This window comes from Globicephala melas, chromosome 21 (assembly GCF_963455315.2).
Source record: "Globicephala melas chromosome 21, mGloMel1.2, whole genome shotgun sequence".
In the NCBI taxonomy this organism is placed as follows: Eukaryota; Metazoa; Chordata; class Mammalia; order Artiodactyla; family Delphinidae; genus Globicephala; species Globicephala melas.
The window spans coordinates 32,407,038-32,422,579 of record NC_083334.1 but is presented as its reverse complement, the minus strand read 5'-3'; the positions used below and the strand labels follow the sequence as shown (position 1 = coordinate 32,422,579).

The window sequence follows — 15,542 nt, the reverse complement described above, 5'->3', positions numbered from 1 at the left end:
CCGCCCGCAGGAGGGCCCTCCGAGGCGCCCCGGCAGCTCCGGGGAGCGCGGCGGCTTTGTTGCCGCGACCCGACGGCGCGGGGGCCGGTGCGTCTGGCGGCGGCGGCGGCGGCGGCGGCCCTGCAGTGGCGGAGCCCGGCCGGCCCGCGCGCCCGCAGCCGGGCGCTCGCAATGCGCCAGCGCGGGCGCCGAGCGCGGGCGCCGAGCCTCGTCGGGCTGGCCGGGCCCCCCGGCCGCCAGCTGCCCCCGCGCAGCCCTGCGTTAACTGCTGAAGTCCGCCTCCTCCCCGCCGTTCGCCGCTCGCCGCAGTACGAGCCGCCTCCCCGCAGCCGCCGCAGGAGAGGGAGGGGGACGGGGGGAGGGAGGGGGAGGGGGGAGGGAAGGGGAGGGGGGAGGCGGCGGCGGGGCCGAGCCCAGAGCCCGTCCCGGGCGCCGGCGAGGAGCTCCGGCCACGGCGGGAGGCGCCATCCGGGGGCCGCCTCGCCCTCCGCGCTTCTCGCGGCCGCGTCCCCCGCCGACCCGGCCGCCGCCTTCCCGCGGCGGGGAACGCCGCTCTCCGCTCCGCCGGCGCGCAGACTCCTTTTTTTCCTCCCCGGGAGGGTGTCGCCACCTGGATCGCCAAGTGTGAGGGGTCCGGGAGGCGGGGACCGAGCGGGGCACCGTGGCCGGCCATGGCTCAAGCGGCCAAACAGCTGAAGAAAATCAAAGACATCGAGGCGCAGGCCCTCCAGGAGCAGAAGGAGAAGGAGGAATCCAAAAGGAAGCGGAGGAACCGCTCCCGTGAACGAAAGAAGAAGGTAAGGGGGGCGGCGGCGACAGCCCGGCGGTAGCGGCGCCCGGAGGAGGCTGCGGGGAGAAGCTGCTCGGTAGAGCCGGGAGCGGGGAGGGGCGCGGGGCCCCGGGGCCGGCCGAGTCGGAGCCGCCGGGTGGAGGGCGCGGGGCGGGAGGGGAGCGGGGAAGAGGCTTCGGTGCGGCCGGAGGAGGACAGGGCAGGAGGCTGGAAGGGCAGAGCGGGCGGCCCGGAGGCTGAGAGCGCGCGGAAGCCGGCCCGCCCGCTGCCCGCGCAGCCCCTTCAGCACCCTGGACAGACGCCGGCGGGCCAGCGCCGCGCCGCGCCGCGCCCGGAGGAACTTTTCCGGCCTCGGGCGGCGGCGGGATGCTGGGCTGCTCCGCTCCGGCGCGCCGCCTCGCCGGGCTTTGCAGGGAAGCCCGTTTGGGGAAAGGCGGCTCCGGGCTCCGAGGCTACTCTGCCCGGCGCCTCGCCCTTGGTGACCCACTCTCGGGAGCGCGGAGGGCCTCGTTCCCGGGGCTCTGAATGGGGGGGGCTCCTGCCCCTCCCCGACCCTCCTCGAGCCCAGGAAGCGCCCTTCCCAACCCTGTGTGCCCGGGGACAGAAGGGCTTGGCCCGGCGTCACTTGGCAACGTCTCCTGTTCTTGTCACTCAAGAGGAGCGGCGGATGGGCAGGAGGGGAAGTTCCCTTGGAAGTCGGGCGCGGGTGCTGTCCAGCCTGGCCCGAGGGCCTGCTCAGAGAACAGGTCTCCTCTCTGTGGAGGAGTCGGGGGACAAGACACCCCCCAGCGAAGGCCAAGACCCCTCAGGGCAACCGCTGCTGTGTTCAGCGCTTCCCTTCTGGGTCTGGGGCCTTCCTACCCCCAACTCAAAGCACCTTTAGAAACACCTTTGGTGAGAGACACCTTCCCTTGTGAAGGGAGGGGGTTAGCTGACTGGGCCGGGGCTCCAGCAGAGGTGTTTTAGAGCCCCCTGTGCAGGAGGCCGGGAGTCCATGGATGCGGTTCTTTGGATTGGAGATTGGGCTGAACTAACTTCAGCTCCCGCAGAGCCATTTCAACCTGCGGACCTCAAGGCGGACCACGGCCTGCAAGCCCTTCATTGGGGAATGGGGCCCCCGGGGTTCCAGGGCTGAGACTCTGGTCTTCCTCGTTGAGAAGGAAACATTTTTTCTTGAAATTGTCTCACTCTGAGAAAGAAGTTTGGAGCCTCTGCTTGACAGCCGAGGGGGGACAGGCTGCCTGTGGGTCAGGCTCCTCATACCAGGTTGGTCAGCAGGACCCACACCCAGCCTGTTCCTCGAGATGAGACCCAGGGGCAGAGATGTTCTCTGACCGTACCCAGAATAGCCGGCGTGCTAGGCTTAGCCGTACCCCTTCCAAAGGCGGCCCTCTCCCTGACTGCCCCCGCCCGGAGTGCCGTCTTGTGTGTAAATAGTAGTTTCGCAAAGGCACCACCCCTTTAGCAGGACCTAAAAAGAAGCCTTCCCCAAACCGACGGGGAATCGGAGTCTGGGTTGGTGCCACTTAGAGAGAGAGTCCCATCAGGTCCTTCTGCTGGGTCCGAAATACCAGAGCCCATCTTGTGAGTCAGGCAGGGGGAAGTCTGGTTATATCTGACAGCGCTCACCCACTTCCTTGGCATGAATGTAAACTTCTTCTGAGGAAGGCGTGCTCTCTATTTCCATTCCTGTCTGGTGTTTTAGGAGCGAAGCCCATCCTCTCCCAAACTGCTCACTCTATGTTTTTATCCCACTTCTTGCTCCCCAGCTTCTTCCCTGATGCTTCTGACACTATAAATAATTTTTTTTTTCTTTTTGGGGAGCCATAGTCAAAACAAAACTCTCCCTTTCTCTTCTGTGAATTCTTTCCATTCACTGCAACTCCCTTCAGTATAACTCCGAATCCTGACTGCACGTAATACACACAATAGGAAAGTGGCAACTCCAGTATTCCTTTTGTTCCTTGATCTCAGTCTTTACATTCTTGGTGAACTTGATCTCCATGGTGAGTGCTGGATGATAATATATTCCCTTCCCCACCCCCTAGTTGTGTTATTTTGTTTTACTAGCTGGTCATACCATACTGCGTCAGTAAGCATTTGAAAATCTGCCGTATACAGATTTTCCTTATTTTATGCAGTGTCCTGGGTGCTAGGATGGATCCAGCAATAATAAGGACATCTTAATTCAAAGTGATAGTGATGATGTGAACTCTTAAGTTCTTGGGGTGAGGGGCGAGGTGGTATGGGGTGAGGTGTGAGGGTGCCTGCTTTGAGTTTCGCAATGATGGTGAGTACTTTTCGCCATCGACCAGGTCTTGAGAGCCATCTTAGAGAGTGGAGTTAAAATTTATAGCAAAATACAAAATCACAAGAAAGTGGAAGGCCCTCAGGAGAAAGGTATGGGAGGTAAAGCAATGCAGAAAGCCTTTTTAGAGAAGGCAGAGGACGCTCGTGTAGGAGCTGGTTGAACAGATGGCCGAGGTGGGGCTGGGGGCCAGAGTGAAGGTTCACGTAAGGTGAGGTCTAATGAAGACTCGTTTTCTACAAGAAGTCATTTTCTTAAGGCAAAGCATATTAAGATCAAGCAGCCGAGGACTCTAGCCTGGTCACCCCAGACGTGGGGGTGCTGTGGAACCACGCTCATTTCAGCAGGAAGAAAGAACTTCACACAGGCAGGTAGACGTTTGATGCCAGTGAACTGGTGGTTTGGGTGAACGCGTAGCTGAGCAAGGGAATTCTGGATTTACTAAAAGGAAAGGTGTTTGTCCCACGGGTAACCTACCTATCACAGGGGACTAACTGAGCCGAACCGCATCCCTCCCCATGTGTGGAAATCATCGCGGTTGTAACTTCAACGGCGGTTGCAGCTTTTACAGTTGGTGGTATTCTGTGGGGAGGCGCTGGCTGACAGGTGCTGTGCGGCGGGGCTGGAGGCTGATGTTGTGACGCACTGACTGACACAGATAGAAACCACCTCGACTCAGGCAACTGAGCTAAAGCTCTGGAGCTCGAGAAAGGCCTGCGTCCTTCTGGGGCTTCATTCAGTTTTCTGCTGTGCAGCTCACGTCCTCATCAGACGCTTGCTGTTGGAGCTGCAGTTTTTTGGGAAACAAAAATAAGAGCCAGTATTTATGACGCTGACTGATAAGTCCCCTGCTTCTGAAGATGGGGTTGGAAGTAAATAAATTGCAAAGCATGTGTCAAGCAGGCATTTGCATTAAGGACGACAGCTTTCTAGGGCTGAGGAAGCCTTGGGCATAAGGATGTGTGTGCTTTTTCTGTTTACTCAGAGCTTGAGGTTGGGAGAGGAGGGTGAGGAGGCTGGAGAAAAGGTGAGGCCGAGGATGGATGAAGAAGAAGAAGGACAGAGTTAAAGAAAGGAGGAGAGGAGGAGGGGTGAGGGAGGCAGGCAGACAGGGAGGGAAGGGGGCTGACATCTCAGCCCTCCTTTAAGCGGTGACACTCAGCCTGCAGTGCCAGTAAGTTCCCTGGGGTAGCGTTTACTGAGCTCTCTCCTTTCCTCTTGTTCTGTCCACCTCCTTCATCCTCTGATGTTGGTGAAGGAGGGGACCAGGCCCTGTACATAGCCGTCCACCCAATACCTAGCTCAGCACCTGACACACAGTGGGCATGCCACGAACGCGGGGGTCAAGTGCTTGAATGAGTGGGGTCGTACGTCTGTCTCTGTTTGCCTAGAGGTTTCTTGGTCATAGGCTTGTGTTCAGATGAGCAAGGCACTCTTTTGGGGGGCATCTGAAGAAAGCCTGACGCTTCTTTCTTTTCGAATCATTTGCAAACCAACAGAGATTTGTAGGCAGGCAGTGGAACCATCTAATTTTTTGGTGCAGTGAATTCTACCGAGCCTGTAGTTAGTTCCTTGCAGGGTCTCTGCTGCACTAAATGACAAGTGCTTTTAGCCATTGGGAATAGCAATGTTTGCACAGGACCCCAAGGAGCCGAGCAGAGGAGGGCACAGGAAGAAAAAAAGCAAGCCCGGGAGCGGAAAGTGGCCATCCCCACTTAGCCGTGCAGGCAGCGTTGTCAGCCCTGCCAGTCTCTGCAGCATCCCCAGAGGGCCCTCAGCCTTCCTCACATAGCTGGACCAGGCCCTGCTCCTGGGCTGCAGAGATGTCTTTGGTCGACCCAGTGACTAGAATCACAGGGATGAGCCGAGTCTGTGGCCAGGGCTTACCCGCAGGGGGTGGGTTAGGATGGGGAGTGGGGCAGTGAATAAGAGTGGGATGAAGGGCAGGAGATTAGGCAGGAGGGTCACGGGGACCCGCGTCTCCCATTCATAGAGAGTCTCAAATGTAAGCTTCTGCTGCTATCTCCAAACGAGTCTATATATTCAATCCAAGAAAGAACGTACAGGATCAAAAAGAATCATGTTCCTCCCACATCCTTAAACCTAGGTCCTGCTGCGAAACCGCAGCACTCGTATAACTGTTGCCGTATGAACTGGTATCTGTATATAAAGTCTCTGTTCGGATGTTGAAGAGCATAATGATGTCTCATTGCGTGTTGATTATTAAACGTGTTAATTTATTTAGTTTTGAGCCTTTAAAATACGCCACAACTTGGGTACCTGCCCCTTGGCGCCTTTTCTTATTTTACTACCTGGGGAGCCTCAAAGAATGGAAGTGGCCCCCCTCCTCTCTGGCACTGGCTGAAGATGTGGGAACTCTCCCAACAACCTGTCTATCCATCTTCCAGTCCAGCGCCTCCCTCCGTGCTACAGTAGTGGTGGGGCTGTTCCCCGGGAGCTACGGTCGCCCGCAACCGTCCACTGGACCAAGAGAGCAGGATCTTGCGGGCAGAGGTGTTACACCCTCAGACGTATCCAGCACTGTGTGGTTGGCGCATCACAGCCACGGCTCAAAGTAGGTCGGGTGGCAGCTGAAATTTAGAGCCTGAGGCAAGGGCCCTCCCTGTGAAAGGGAGCAGAAGCCAGCCCTGGGACCCTTCTCTTGTTTACCAGTTCTGCTTTCTCCTCTGAGTATGGAAGAGCTTTTATTTTAACTTCAGCCTGAGGATGCTTCTCCCTTCTTTCTCTAGAAACGAGCAAGCTTTAGTGAGTGGGTACCACGTGCCAGGCAGTTTTCCTGTGTGTTGGCCCATCCCCGGCCTTTGCCTCTACAAGTGGATCCATCAGTCATTCCTTCCACCTTCTCTGTCAAAGCCCGTCACTCTCTTCTTCAAGAAACCTTTCCTGAATGCCCCCCATCACTCTTTCTCTGCACTCTGGGGGGTTCCAGGCTTTGTTCTGGCGCGTGTGCATGTGTGTGAGACACGTGTTCTTGTTTTATTATCCCTTCTACTAAATTGTAAGCTCCTTGAAGCCAAAGCCAGAGTCTTTGCACATAACCACTCAATAAATATTTATGGCTTGAAATGACTCAGAAGCTACATTTAACTGGTTCAGATTTTTTTTTTCTTGGTCTTTCTATTTGATGTTGGAAGAGCTGGCCCTGTAGAAGTGGAACCAAGTAAATCTGTGTTTTTCCCTGAATTATTCCGACTAAAGCAAAGGCTGTTGCCATCAGTGTTTGGTTTTTGGGAAAAAGGCAAATAAGCTTCGCTTGACTCCATCTCTCCATTCCTGGTTCTTGAAAAGCATCTCAGACGTCTACCTCGTGCAGAGCGCTGGGCTGGGAGTCAGACGCCTGGATTCCAGTTTCAGCTCTCGTACTTATTAGCTACCTGGGCATGAATAAGCTGCCGAATTTCTATGAGCCTCAGTTTCCTCATCTGTAAAATTGGGATGAGAGTCAAAGGAGAGTGTGCTTTGTAAAATTTAAAACTCCCGTATATTTAAGAGGTTACAGTGAATAACATAATAATGATTGTTAATTAAATTATTCTTTCTAATAAACCCACAACTCCGGCCCAGCCTTCCAGAGGTTGCATGAAGTCTTGACGTTTGCTTGGGAAGGCCAGCACATTATTATTTCAGTGCTGGTAAATGAGAAAAGGACACTTTAAATCATTTTCTTCATTTCATTTTCAGGAAAGAAATGAATTTCCTATTTTGACAAGATTCATTATCGCAGACTTAGTTATCTCCGTGGGGGCAGTCTGCAACTTTGAGATGGACTTTATTAAAGCCCTGCGTGGCAATTATAGCTGTATATCAAAAGGGGAACATAAAAGTGGTTCCTGAACTTTCTGAGAACGCCATCCCTGTTAGGGCCCGGGCTGATAAATCTGGGGTGTGGAATATCACAGACAATGGAACACGTGTTGTTGTGGGCAGACCAGACTCCTCCAGGGAGACTCTGTACATCTCAGGAGTGTAAGCATAGCACATCCTCCAAGAAAGGAGGACTTGCATTATGACCCTCAAAGGTAAAACAAAGAAGATTGAATGGCAGCCAATTTTGAACAAAAAGCCCTTTCTTTTCTCCTTTGCTTCCCCTCGAAGAAAAATGTCCTGTGTTTTTGCTAAGGTGATAATACTTTTTCAGTGTCAGTTAATACATTTTTTATCCATTTCAGAGCACTGTCGCCAATGATAGCTACTAACAGCCTTTGCTTATCCAAGGAGGGCCTGTCTTTATTGAGAGGCTGTGTGTCCTATGGGCATCGTCTCGCTGGATCCTGCAACAGCCGGTGACTGCACAGCCGGGGCCTGGCTCCAGAGTTTGTTCACAGGCCTCTGCACTAGGCCGCCTTCTTCCGTGTTTGTTACGTCCTCAGGGTGCTCAAGGCTATGTGGGCCCTGGGAGGGCAGTCAGACTGAGGGTATCTTTCCTGCCTTCTCATGCAGGACTTGCAATTCGTGGGAAAGCTGCCACAGCGGGAAGTAACCTGAGGCAGAGAATGGAGGCAGGTGGTCTGGGCTCAGGACAGAAGTGCGAGTGTCCAGATTCCAGGCGGAGCGTGGTGTCTGTCCATGGGCTCCTCTGAACGTCTCTGGAGCAGCCCGCCTGATGGTGAAGACCCTGTTCAGGCCTTGGGTTAAGACAAGAGGCCAGATGAAAGGCCAGATGACAAGTGACTGCTCTAGGGCTCACCTGCTCTGGTTCTGTCTCGTCCACCTCACGAAATGGTTATTTCCCCCTTTACTTTCTGTTTTGGAGATTTCTCTTCCTACCACAGGGTTGGCATCTTCTCCATATGATCATTTAATAACCTGCTTCTACAGGGAGTTACAGGGTGATAACGTGTCTGCCGTTTTCATCTATTTTTCCTTACTTTCTGGGACTTCTGCTTTTTTTTGTGGATGCGTGGAGGGCCTCTGAGGTCCTGGGCCTGCATGAGAAACACTTACCAGGAGCCCGACTAGGATGGGTGGGAACAGAAATGAGCATGGCCCGGCTGTTGCCCAGATCTCTCACGTCCCTCCCTTGAATTTCCGTGGTTTCTTTTCCCGCCCCTAAGAAGTCAAGCGGGCTAAGTGATGCCCACGAAGAGGAGTGCAGTCAGGGAGAAAACAGGCTTGGGAGCTTAAAAGGCACAGACTAGCATTAGAGTAGAATTGGGAGTGTTAGGATGGAGTCAGATGAAGCACCACAGGAGAGGAAAGGAGGTGCCTAATTACGGACTGGCCAGAGCCATGACTCCTAAACCCAATTCTGAGGTTGGAGGGATGGCCCCAGATACTCACGGTGAGACCCACAGGGAAAGAGGGAGGGGAGAAATGGTCCCAGAGGCCCCTCAACTTGGCTGATGTCAGCACCACCTTGGGGACAGGGCTTACTACATGCAGACCTGCCCCACCGCCCACCTGCAGAATCAGATGCTGGGCACTGTGGGGCCAGGTACCCACGTGTCCAGCAAGGTCCCCTCAGGTGAAGCTCGCATAGAGCAAAGTGGAGCCTCTGTTCTAGCAGATGGACAGGAACCAGCTGATGGGTGATGGTAGAACTAAGGGAGAATCAAGCCAGGAGACGGAGGAACGAGGGGAGATGGTAGGGGATTTGTATTTACTTATTATTTATTCTGTATCCACTTTCCCAAAGGAAGTGGGCAAGGAAAGAGTTGACTTGAGCACCGTGGCCAGTCCTATGGGAGAGGGGAGCCTGGCCAGGACCAGGGCCTGGGGCAGCTTCCTGGGGGGAGAGGCTGGGTCTTCACGGACTGTTAGGAGTCAGCCTGGTGAATGGGGGCGGGACATTCAGCTGAGGCGGTAGCATGGGTGGAACGTGAGCGAGTGGGGTCTGGAGGGGGAGGTGATCCAGGACCTGTGGGCCCAATAGCAGGAGCCGAAAGGGCGAGGTGGGGGGGCAGGGTGCGCTGGAGCGGAAGCTGGGACGGGGCCAGCCTGGGTCCAGAGCACAGAGGAGGCCCGAGGCACTCCAGGCAGAAGTCTGAAAGGCTACTGCGCCTTCAGTGCAGAACTGGGACGGTGCGGCTTCCCGATAAGCAGGGCATCTAGAGTGCAGAGGAGTAGTTCAGCGGAGGGACGGGCTGGCTTGTGCTAGGGTGGCCAGTGGGGATGCAGCATGTGACAGACTGGAGACGTTTGGGCGGTGGAGAAAGTTGGTCTTTGTGAGTAACAGAGTGGGTGTGAGTAAGTAATCAGCGATGCTGCTGTGGGTTTCTTCTTGACATATGTTAACATATCTGTGCGCACACGCGTGTGCACGCACGTGTGTGTGTGTGTGTGTGAATTAAATGTCAGCAGGGCCTCATATCTGACTTGGTGTTGGGGTAGTTAGTTGGTGGTGCCTTTTGTTGAGCTGAGAACAGGTTAGGAGGAAAATGACAAGTCCTTTTTATGGAATATGCTGTTAGGTAGCTTCGTGGGGCTCTCATCTGATGGCGGGAGAGCTAATAGAAAGTGTCCTTCGAAGTGTGGGAAGCTGTGAGGCTCCCTGGAAAGGAGAGGCCGTCCGTCCAAGTCCGAGCTCACCAGCGAAGCCCTGGTGTGCAGGCCTTCTGAGAGGTTGCCTTAAATAGGGCGTGTGCACGTGACAAAGCCTGCGAGGCCTGGCGGGAGCTGAGGCATCTGACTGGTGGAAACTGACGACAGCAGGGAAAGCAAGGCCTGGGGGCCACACGTGGGCTGCAGGAAGGCAGGCCTCTCGATCTTAGTTCCCCAGCCGGGGATGGAACCCGGGCCCTCGGCAGGGAGAGCGCTGAGTCCTGACCACTGGGCTACCAGGAACTTCCCTCGCCACTCTTAAACGTGTGACCCAAATGGTGAAATGCTATGCATTCACTCAGAGCGATGCTTAAAAGAATAGGTTTTTAAGAATATGCTTCTAATAAAAAAGTAGGAATATGCTTCAGCTGTAATGTCATTAAAAAAAGTAATGTGATGGAATTAAAAGGAAAGACGGAGGATGCCTTGCTTGCCAAGGGGGGGAGCCAGGCATTCTCTGCCTGTGTGTCTCCTGCAGGCACAAGCTGGGATGGATGGATGACCTCACACCCCAGGAGAGAATTCCAGGGTGATGTGGGCTAGAGCCCAGTAGGTAACGAATGTTCTGACTCCAAGTGGAGCTGGAGTGCGGTCCAGAGAGTCTGAGCATCTGGGTCTTGGCATGGGAAGCCACCCATTGTAAACCAGCTTGAAAATGTGTACGTGATGGGTGGAATACTCCACTCCACAGCCAGAGTGACCTTCCAAAAATGCAAATCAGATCCTGACACTCCTGCCTTTGGAATCCTTCGGTGGCTTCCTAATTGCCCTTAGAATAAAGTCCTGGTGGGTTCCTCCAGCTTCCGAGGCCCCCCGGCTAGCCCGTAGCTGCCATTCCTGAACCGTCTTTCTTTCCTGCAGGCTGCACTCTGCTGTCCTCCGAACTTCTTCTAGGACGTAGGATATACACGTGTTCTCTGCCTTCAGATCTTCTGTCGGCTGAATCTTTGGCCTCAAACACTAATGCCAGCTCCTCTGTCAGAATTCAGTTTAAACCTTGCCTCCCAGGTGCTAGATGAGGTTAGGTTACGCCGCCCCGTAAGGCAACCAGGAGATTGCGTGGACGTCCGTGTGTGCCAGGAGGGCGTCTTTGATCGAGATGTCAGAGCAGCGGAGAAGAGATGCCGGCAGTGGCTTTAGATGGAGTCAGATGGTCCAGGGCTGGTGCCCTGGGTGACTCTGGGCAGGGTGCTCAGTTTTCCTCTCTGAGTCTTGGTTTTGCCAGTTGTAGGGCGGAGGGAATAATATCTACCGGACAACCATGCAGGGTTGGTGGAAGGATGGTAAAGCACCTGGGATACAGTAAGTACTCAGTACATGCCAGGTCCGATTCCAATGACGCCTTAGTTCCCACTCACACCCATCCCTGCCCACACCCCCGCCCCCAGTGGGAGCAGTCAGTGAAATCCAAGGTGTGGCCCTTGGCAGGCTGTGAGTTCCTTTCCAGAGATGGCCGTCAAGGATTCATCCCGAGGTTGGTAGTGCTCATCTGGCATCACTGCCAATTCCTTAAATGAATTAGGGAAAGCTGGAGAAATGTGATCTCAAACGCCAGTGAAAGTGAAGAATCGGGGAACCAGCCCAAGTCAGAAAAATGTCAAAGTCTGAAATGTCGGTGGAGCAGCATTGACCCTCTGGAGATGTTACATTCTCCTGTGGCGTGGAGGTTTGGCAGAGTCATTTTAATGCCCTTGGAAAGAGCCGCTTTGGTCTCTGCCAACTGGGAAGCGGGAAGTCTGGCGTGCTGATCCCAGGTTACGTGGTGCGCCCGCCGCTCGGGACCCAGTGCCTCTGTAGACGTGGAGTAGCGCCCTGGGAGCCGCGATGCTGCAGCTGGGCCTCGCTTTCTGCTGTAGGTGGAGCAAACCGCAGTCCGACGGTTGGTCTTTCTTTTAACGCTGCCTTCTGGCTTCTCGCGTGTGTCATGGCCTGTGGGCCTCATCCTTGAGCAGATATGCACCTGAAGGACATCTGGGCTACAGCCGCATGGTTGACTCTTGGCACTTTAACCCACTTGTCAGTGTTGCCACCCACGCGACAGGACTTAGAAGAGGCAGGTGGAGAGAACATCCTTCATGATTCGGTACTGAGGTAAGCGCTACAGCATCATTAGATCCTTCAGGAAGAGCGTGTAGGGTCCCTCCCAAGCACTCAGCTTCTTCCACTTGGCCTGCACCTCCACTGCTCCTGCCGGAGCCTCCCCTGGTCGCTCTTCCGATACAGCCTTCATCCAGTGCAACCTCCACGGTGCCACTCCCCTTCATGAGACCCTCCACTTCCCTCCCATCACCTTTAGGATAAAGTCAGACTCTTTCCCATGGCTTCCGAGGTTGTGGACGCCCTGCCTACCCCTGGGGGCTTATCCCATCCCCCCACTGTGACCCCTGGGTTTGTGGTGCTGCCCTGCCACCACCACCCCGCCCCCCCGCGCCCAGCTTCGCCTCCTCCAAGAAGCTCTCCTGAGTCTGGGTCAGAGATGCCATAGAAGAAGGGAGGTCGGTGAGGCCGTGTCCAGGATCCCCTCCCATTCGGCCGTCTTTCACAGATAATGGCGCTTTCAACCAAGTCCTAGGATAACACAGGAGCATGGGCCCGTTACCTTGCACTTCTCAGCTGACGACGCCCGTTCGTGATGTGGATAGTACGGACCTCCCCTTCCTCTCCTATCACCCCCAGAATTGCGAGCATTAGCTACGCATGGTTGTGGATGAGAAGAGCAGGCCGCGGAGTGAGGAGAGGTGGGCATGCATTCTGGTTCTCTCCACTCTCTTGCGTAGCTCTGGACACTTCTCCGAGCCTCGGTTTCCATGCCTCTAAAACAAGGGGATTGGTTTAGCGAGCTTCTAAGGCTCTTCTGGGGGCGCTGATAATTCCGTGAATATGTGAATTTCCAAGGCCAGAGCAGAATGGTTCCCAGAGGCCAGCTAGCTTGCCCTGGCCTAAGGTGTGCTGGGCGGGACATCTGGATGCAGGAGGCTGTCGGGTGTCAAGGTCCAGCTCTGATGGATACCAGACCCCAGGGCATAGGGATGTTGGCAAATGTGAAATGCTGCATAGCCCAGGGTGCTGGTTCAGCGCGTGGACACTCACCCCCCCCGATGTGTCATTTCCATGAGGCTGGTGCTATCATGGGCAGGCCAAGGAGAGGAGGGCATGCTGCAAAGGGCCAGGGTCACACGGGCTGCTGGAAGGTGGCCGTGCTCAAGGTTGACAGATCTGGTCTCCTGGGTGCGTGGCCTTGGAAAGCCCGTGTAAACAGGCGGCCCCGTGACTCTTCAGACTTCCTGCCGCAGCCAGTTTGGAGCCACCTCCTACCTTTGTCACAAAGAGCAGCGTCTGGGAGGGCAGAGGGCACCTGCGCAGGTGAATGGAGAACGCAAGACGCAGGCTCCTGCTATTTTCAGTGCACGGCGACTGGGTCTGTCACCTGCTTTCAAGGTCGTGAGCAAAGCCAGCGTCCTCCGTGAGTTCGGAGGAGCCCAGGAGGCCCTGACTCTGATGGGGGAGGGGCTCAAGCAGCCCTTGCTGCTGGCGTTTTCCTGGAAAGCAGACTCAGCAAACCCACAGCCCAAAGAACAGGGGATGCGCTGCGGGGTACGCCATGCGGTGTGTCAGACAGTCCTGGCTTTTCAGAGACACTGCTTTTAGAGATGAATCGTGTAATTTGGAAAATCCCTGCTTTGTCACTCACTGAGACTCCAAGGAGCCAGTATTTTCAGGAGAGGACAGTCCCGCAATTTAGCCCCAACTGAAGCTCTTTTTTGATTTCAGTCTCTGCCCCTGTCGCCCTTTCCGTCTCCCGGGGATACAGTGGCCCAGGGGACTGAAAACCAGTCCAGTTTTCTCCAGGGGCTGCTCAGCTGGGCCTGGGAGGGGAAGGAGAGACATCCCAGGAAGGGGATCTCCACATCCGGAACCTTCTCCAGTGGTTGCATCTCCTGGGAGATGAGCGCCCGGGTCTCAGGCCTCAAATAGCCCCGTGGACAGTGGCCATCGTCACACAGAGCTGGACGGGTGGCCAGCGCAGCCCGTGCGTTACTTTGCTCTGCTCTCAGCGGCCCTGCAGAGAGGCAGGTACCAGGTCCCTCTCACGGGGGAGGACAGTGAGACTGGGAAGACTAAGTGTGGTTCACACCACCGGGGTGTGCCTGTCCTGTGGCTGCAACCTGGGGCTGTCTCTCTCTGAAGTCCTGGATTTTTGTAACAAGCAGGCAGTAGAAGATGCAGGGTGTTGTGGATTGAAATTCATGTCGTTTTCTGTCTTCTGCATCCATCAGCTGCCACCCTCAGAAACACAGCGAGGCCCGGCCATTGGTGGCCAGTGTTCTCTCCATGAAGGACAGAAGGGACAGCAGGGGACCCCCCGAGGGGCACATGACTCACCTGAGCCCACTCAACCCGAGGGGCTGGCTGAATGGCCCATTTTACAGGACACTGGAGGGCTCAGGAAGGTTACGCAACCGGCCCAAGGTCACACACCTGATCAGAGCCAGGGCTGGGTTTCACACCAGCTGCCTGATGCGAAAACCTTCACCTTACTGCCTCTAGGGCTGTGATGAGGAAAACACAGAACGAAGTATATTCCTAAGGGATGAGAGGCCAAAAATGGAGAACATTTTACAAGCGCTTGACACAGAGCCTAGAGACAGATGAGAGCTCCACAGGTCAGTTCCTTGACTCTGCGGGATGAAATACATCCCACCTCGTGTGGGCCTCCAAACCACTTGGGAAGAGAAGGCATACATTCCCCCAGAAGCGCCCAGACAGACAGAGACTTGGAGCTGGATACAGACACAAGGCAGTACCTGACCCGTTGTTTGTAATGGGAGCTTTAGGAACTAAGAGAGCTGGCCCTGACTCTGCCTCTCAGGAAGTGGCTGGGCGACCTTGGGCACATCGCTTCACCTCTCTGGGCCTCTGTTTTCTCACCTGTAGCATAGAGGGCCTGGAGGAGGCGAGCTGACATAGCATCTCACACCCCCGCCTCTTCATGGGGAAACCGCAGTCCAGAGAAAGGAAATGACTTGTCCAGATCTCATAGCTATTGTTTGTGGCCAAGCAAACACTAGAGCCAGGCCTCCAGGCTCGGCTCTTGTGTGCCCTGGTGAGAAGCCTCAGCCCTTACAAGCTGTGATTCGTTGAGAACAACGTGGTAGGAGGAGCTCAGAGAAGGGATGAGGGACTCTGGTCCTTTGGTTCTGCGTGGAAACAGCCCCACCAAGGTCAGGCTGCACATGGAAGAGCCAGCAGGGATGGGATGTTTCCCTCTGCACTGCAGGTGGAGGGGCTGGCTGCCTCATGCGGGGCCTGCCGGGCACCCTGGCAGGGAGGAGGCTGCCAGGGAGCGGGGTTTGGGCGCAGAAGCCTCAGCCCTCTCTGGGCCTGGTGGAAGGAAACGTGCCCTGGATAGATTGTTCCAACAGGCCCTCATCCCACTGCCCTCATTAGTGCTCTTCGGTGTCACGTGCAGCTCGGGGCGCATTCAGGGCCTGGTACGCTGCCAGCCACGGCCTGCTGTCGACACTGAGTTTGTTCCGTGCATCTGTGGCCTCAGGGGCACCTTCGTCAAGTACAACCTCCCCATTCTACACATGGGAACTGAGGCCTGGGTTGGGGTGGGGTCACCTCTCCCGGGGGCACAGCTGAGCAGGGCCTGAACCTGGGCCTTCTGAGTACTATTTGGAGGCAAGGTCTGGTTGCCCCTGAGTTACCAAGCGTGTCTGTCTGTCTATCTGTCTATCTATCTATCTATCTATCATCTATCTATCTATCTATCTATCTATCATCTATCTTAGTTACCTACTATTTTATTGTGCTCTTTCTTGGGGAAAGAGGGAATAAGAAAAACTCCCTTGCAGGCACACTGTGTTCTTCATACTTGGT

The 15,542-nt window shown here is 55.4% G+C and overlaps 1 protein-coding gene across 6 annotated transcripts in view; it reads left to right on the top strand.

The window, feature by feature from the left end:
• Positions 1-453: 453 nt before the first annotated feature.
• ANK1 (ankyrin 1) overlaps positions 454-15,542 on the top strand; it is a 211,294-nt gene continuing 196,205 nt past the window's right edge. For 4 of the 6 annotated variants that reach the window (XM_060291461.1, XM_060291465.1, XM_060291467.1 and 1 more), the window contains exon 1: positions 525-797. In XM_060291461.1, coding sequence (XP_060147444.1) covers positions 672-797 — 126 coding nt within the window. In that variant the 5' untranslated portion in view covers positions 525-671. Of the gene's footprint in view, positions 798-15,542 lie in introns of all 6 variants that reach the window. The other 2 variants (XM_060291464.1, XM_060291463.1) reach the window with 2 other exon arrangements.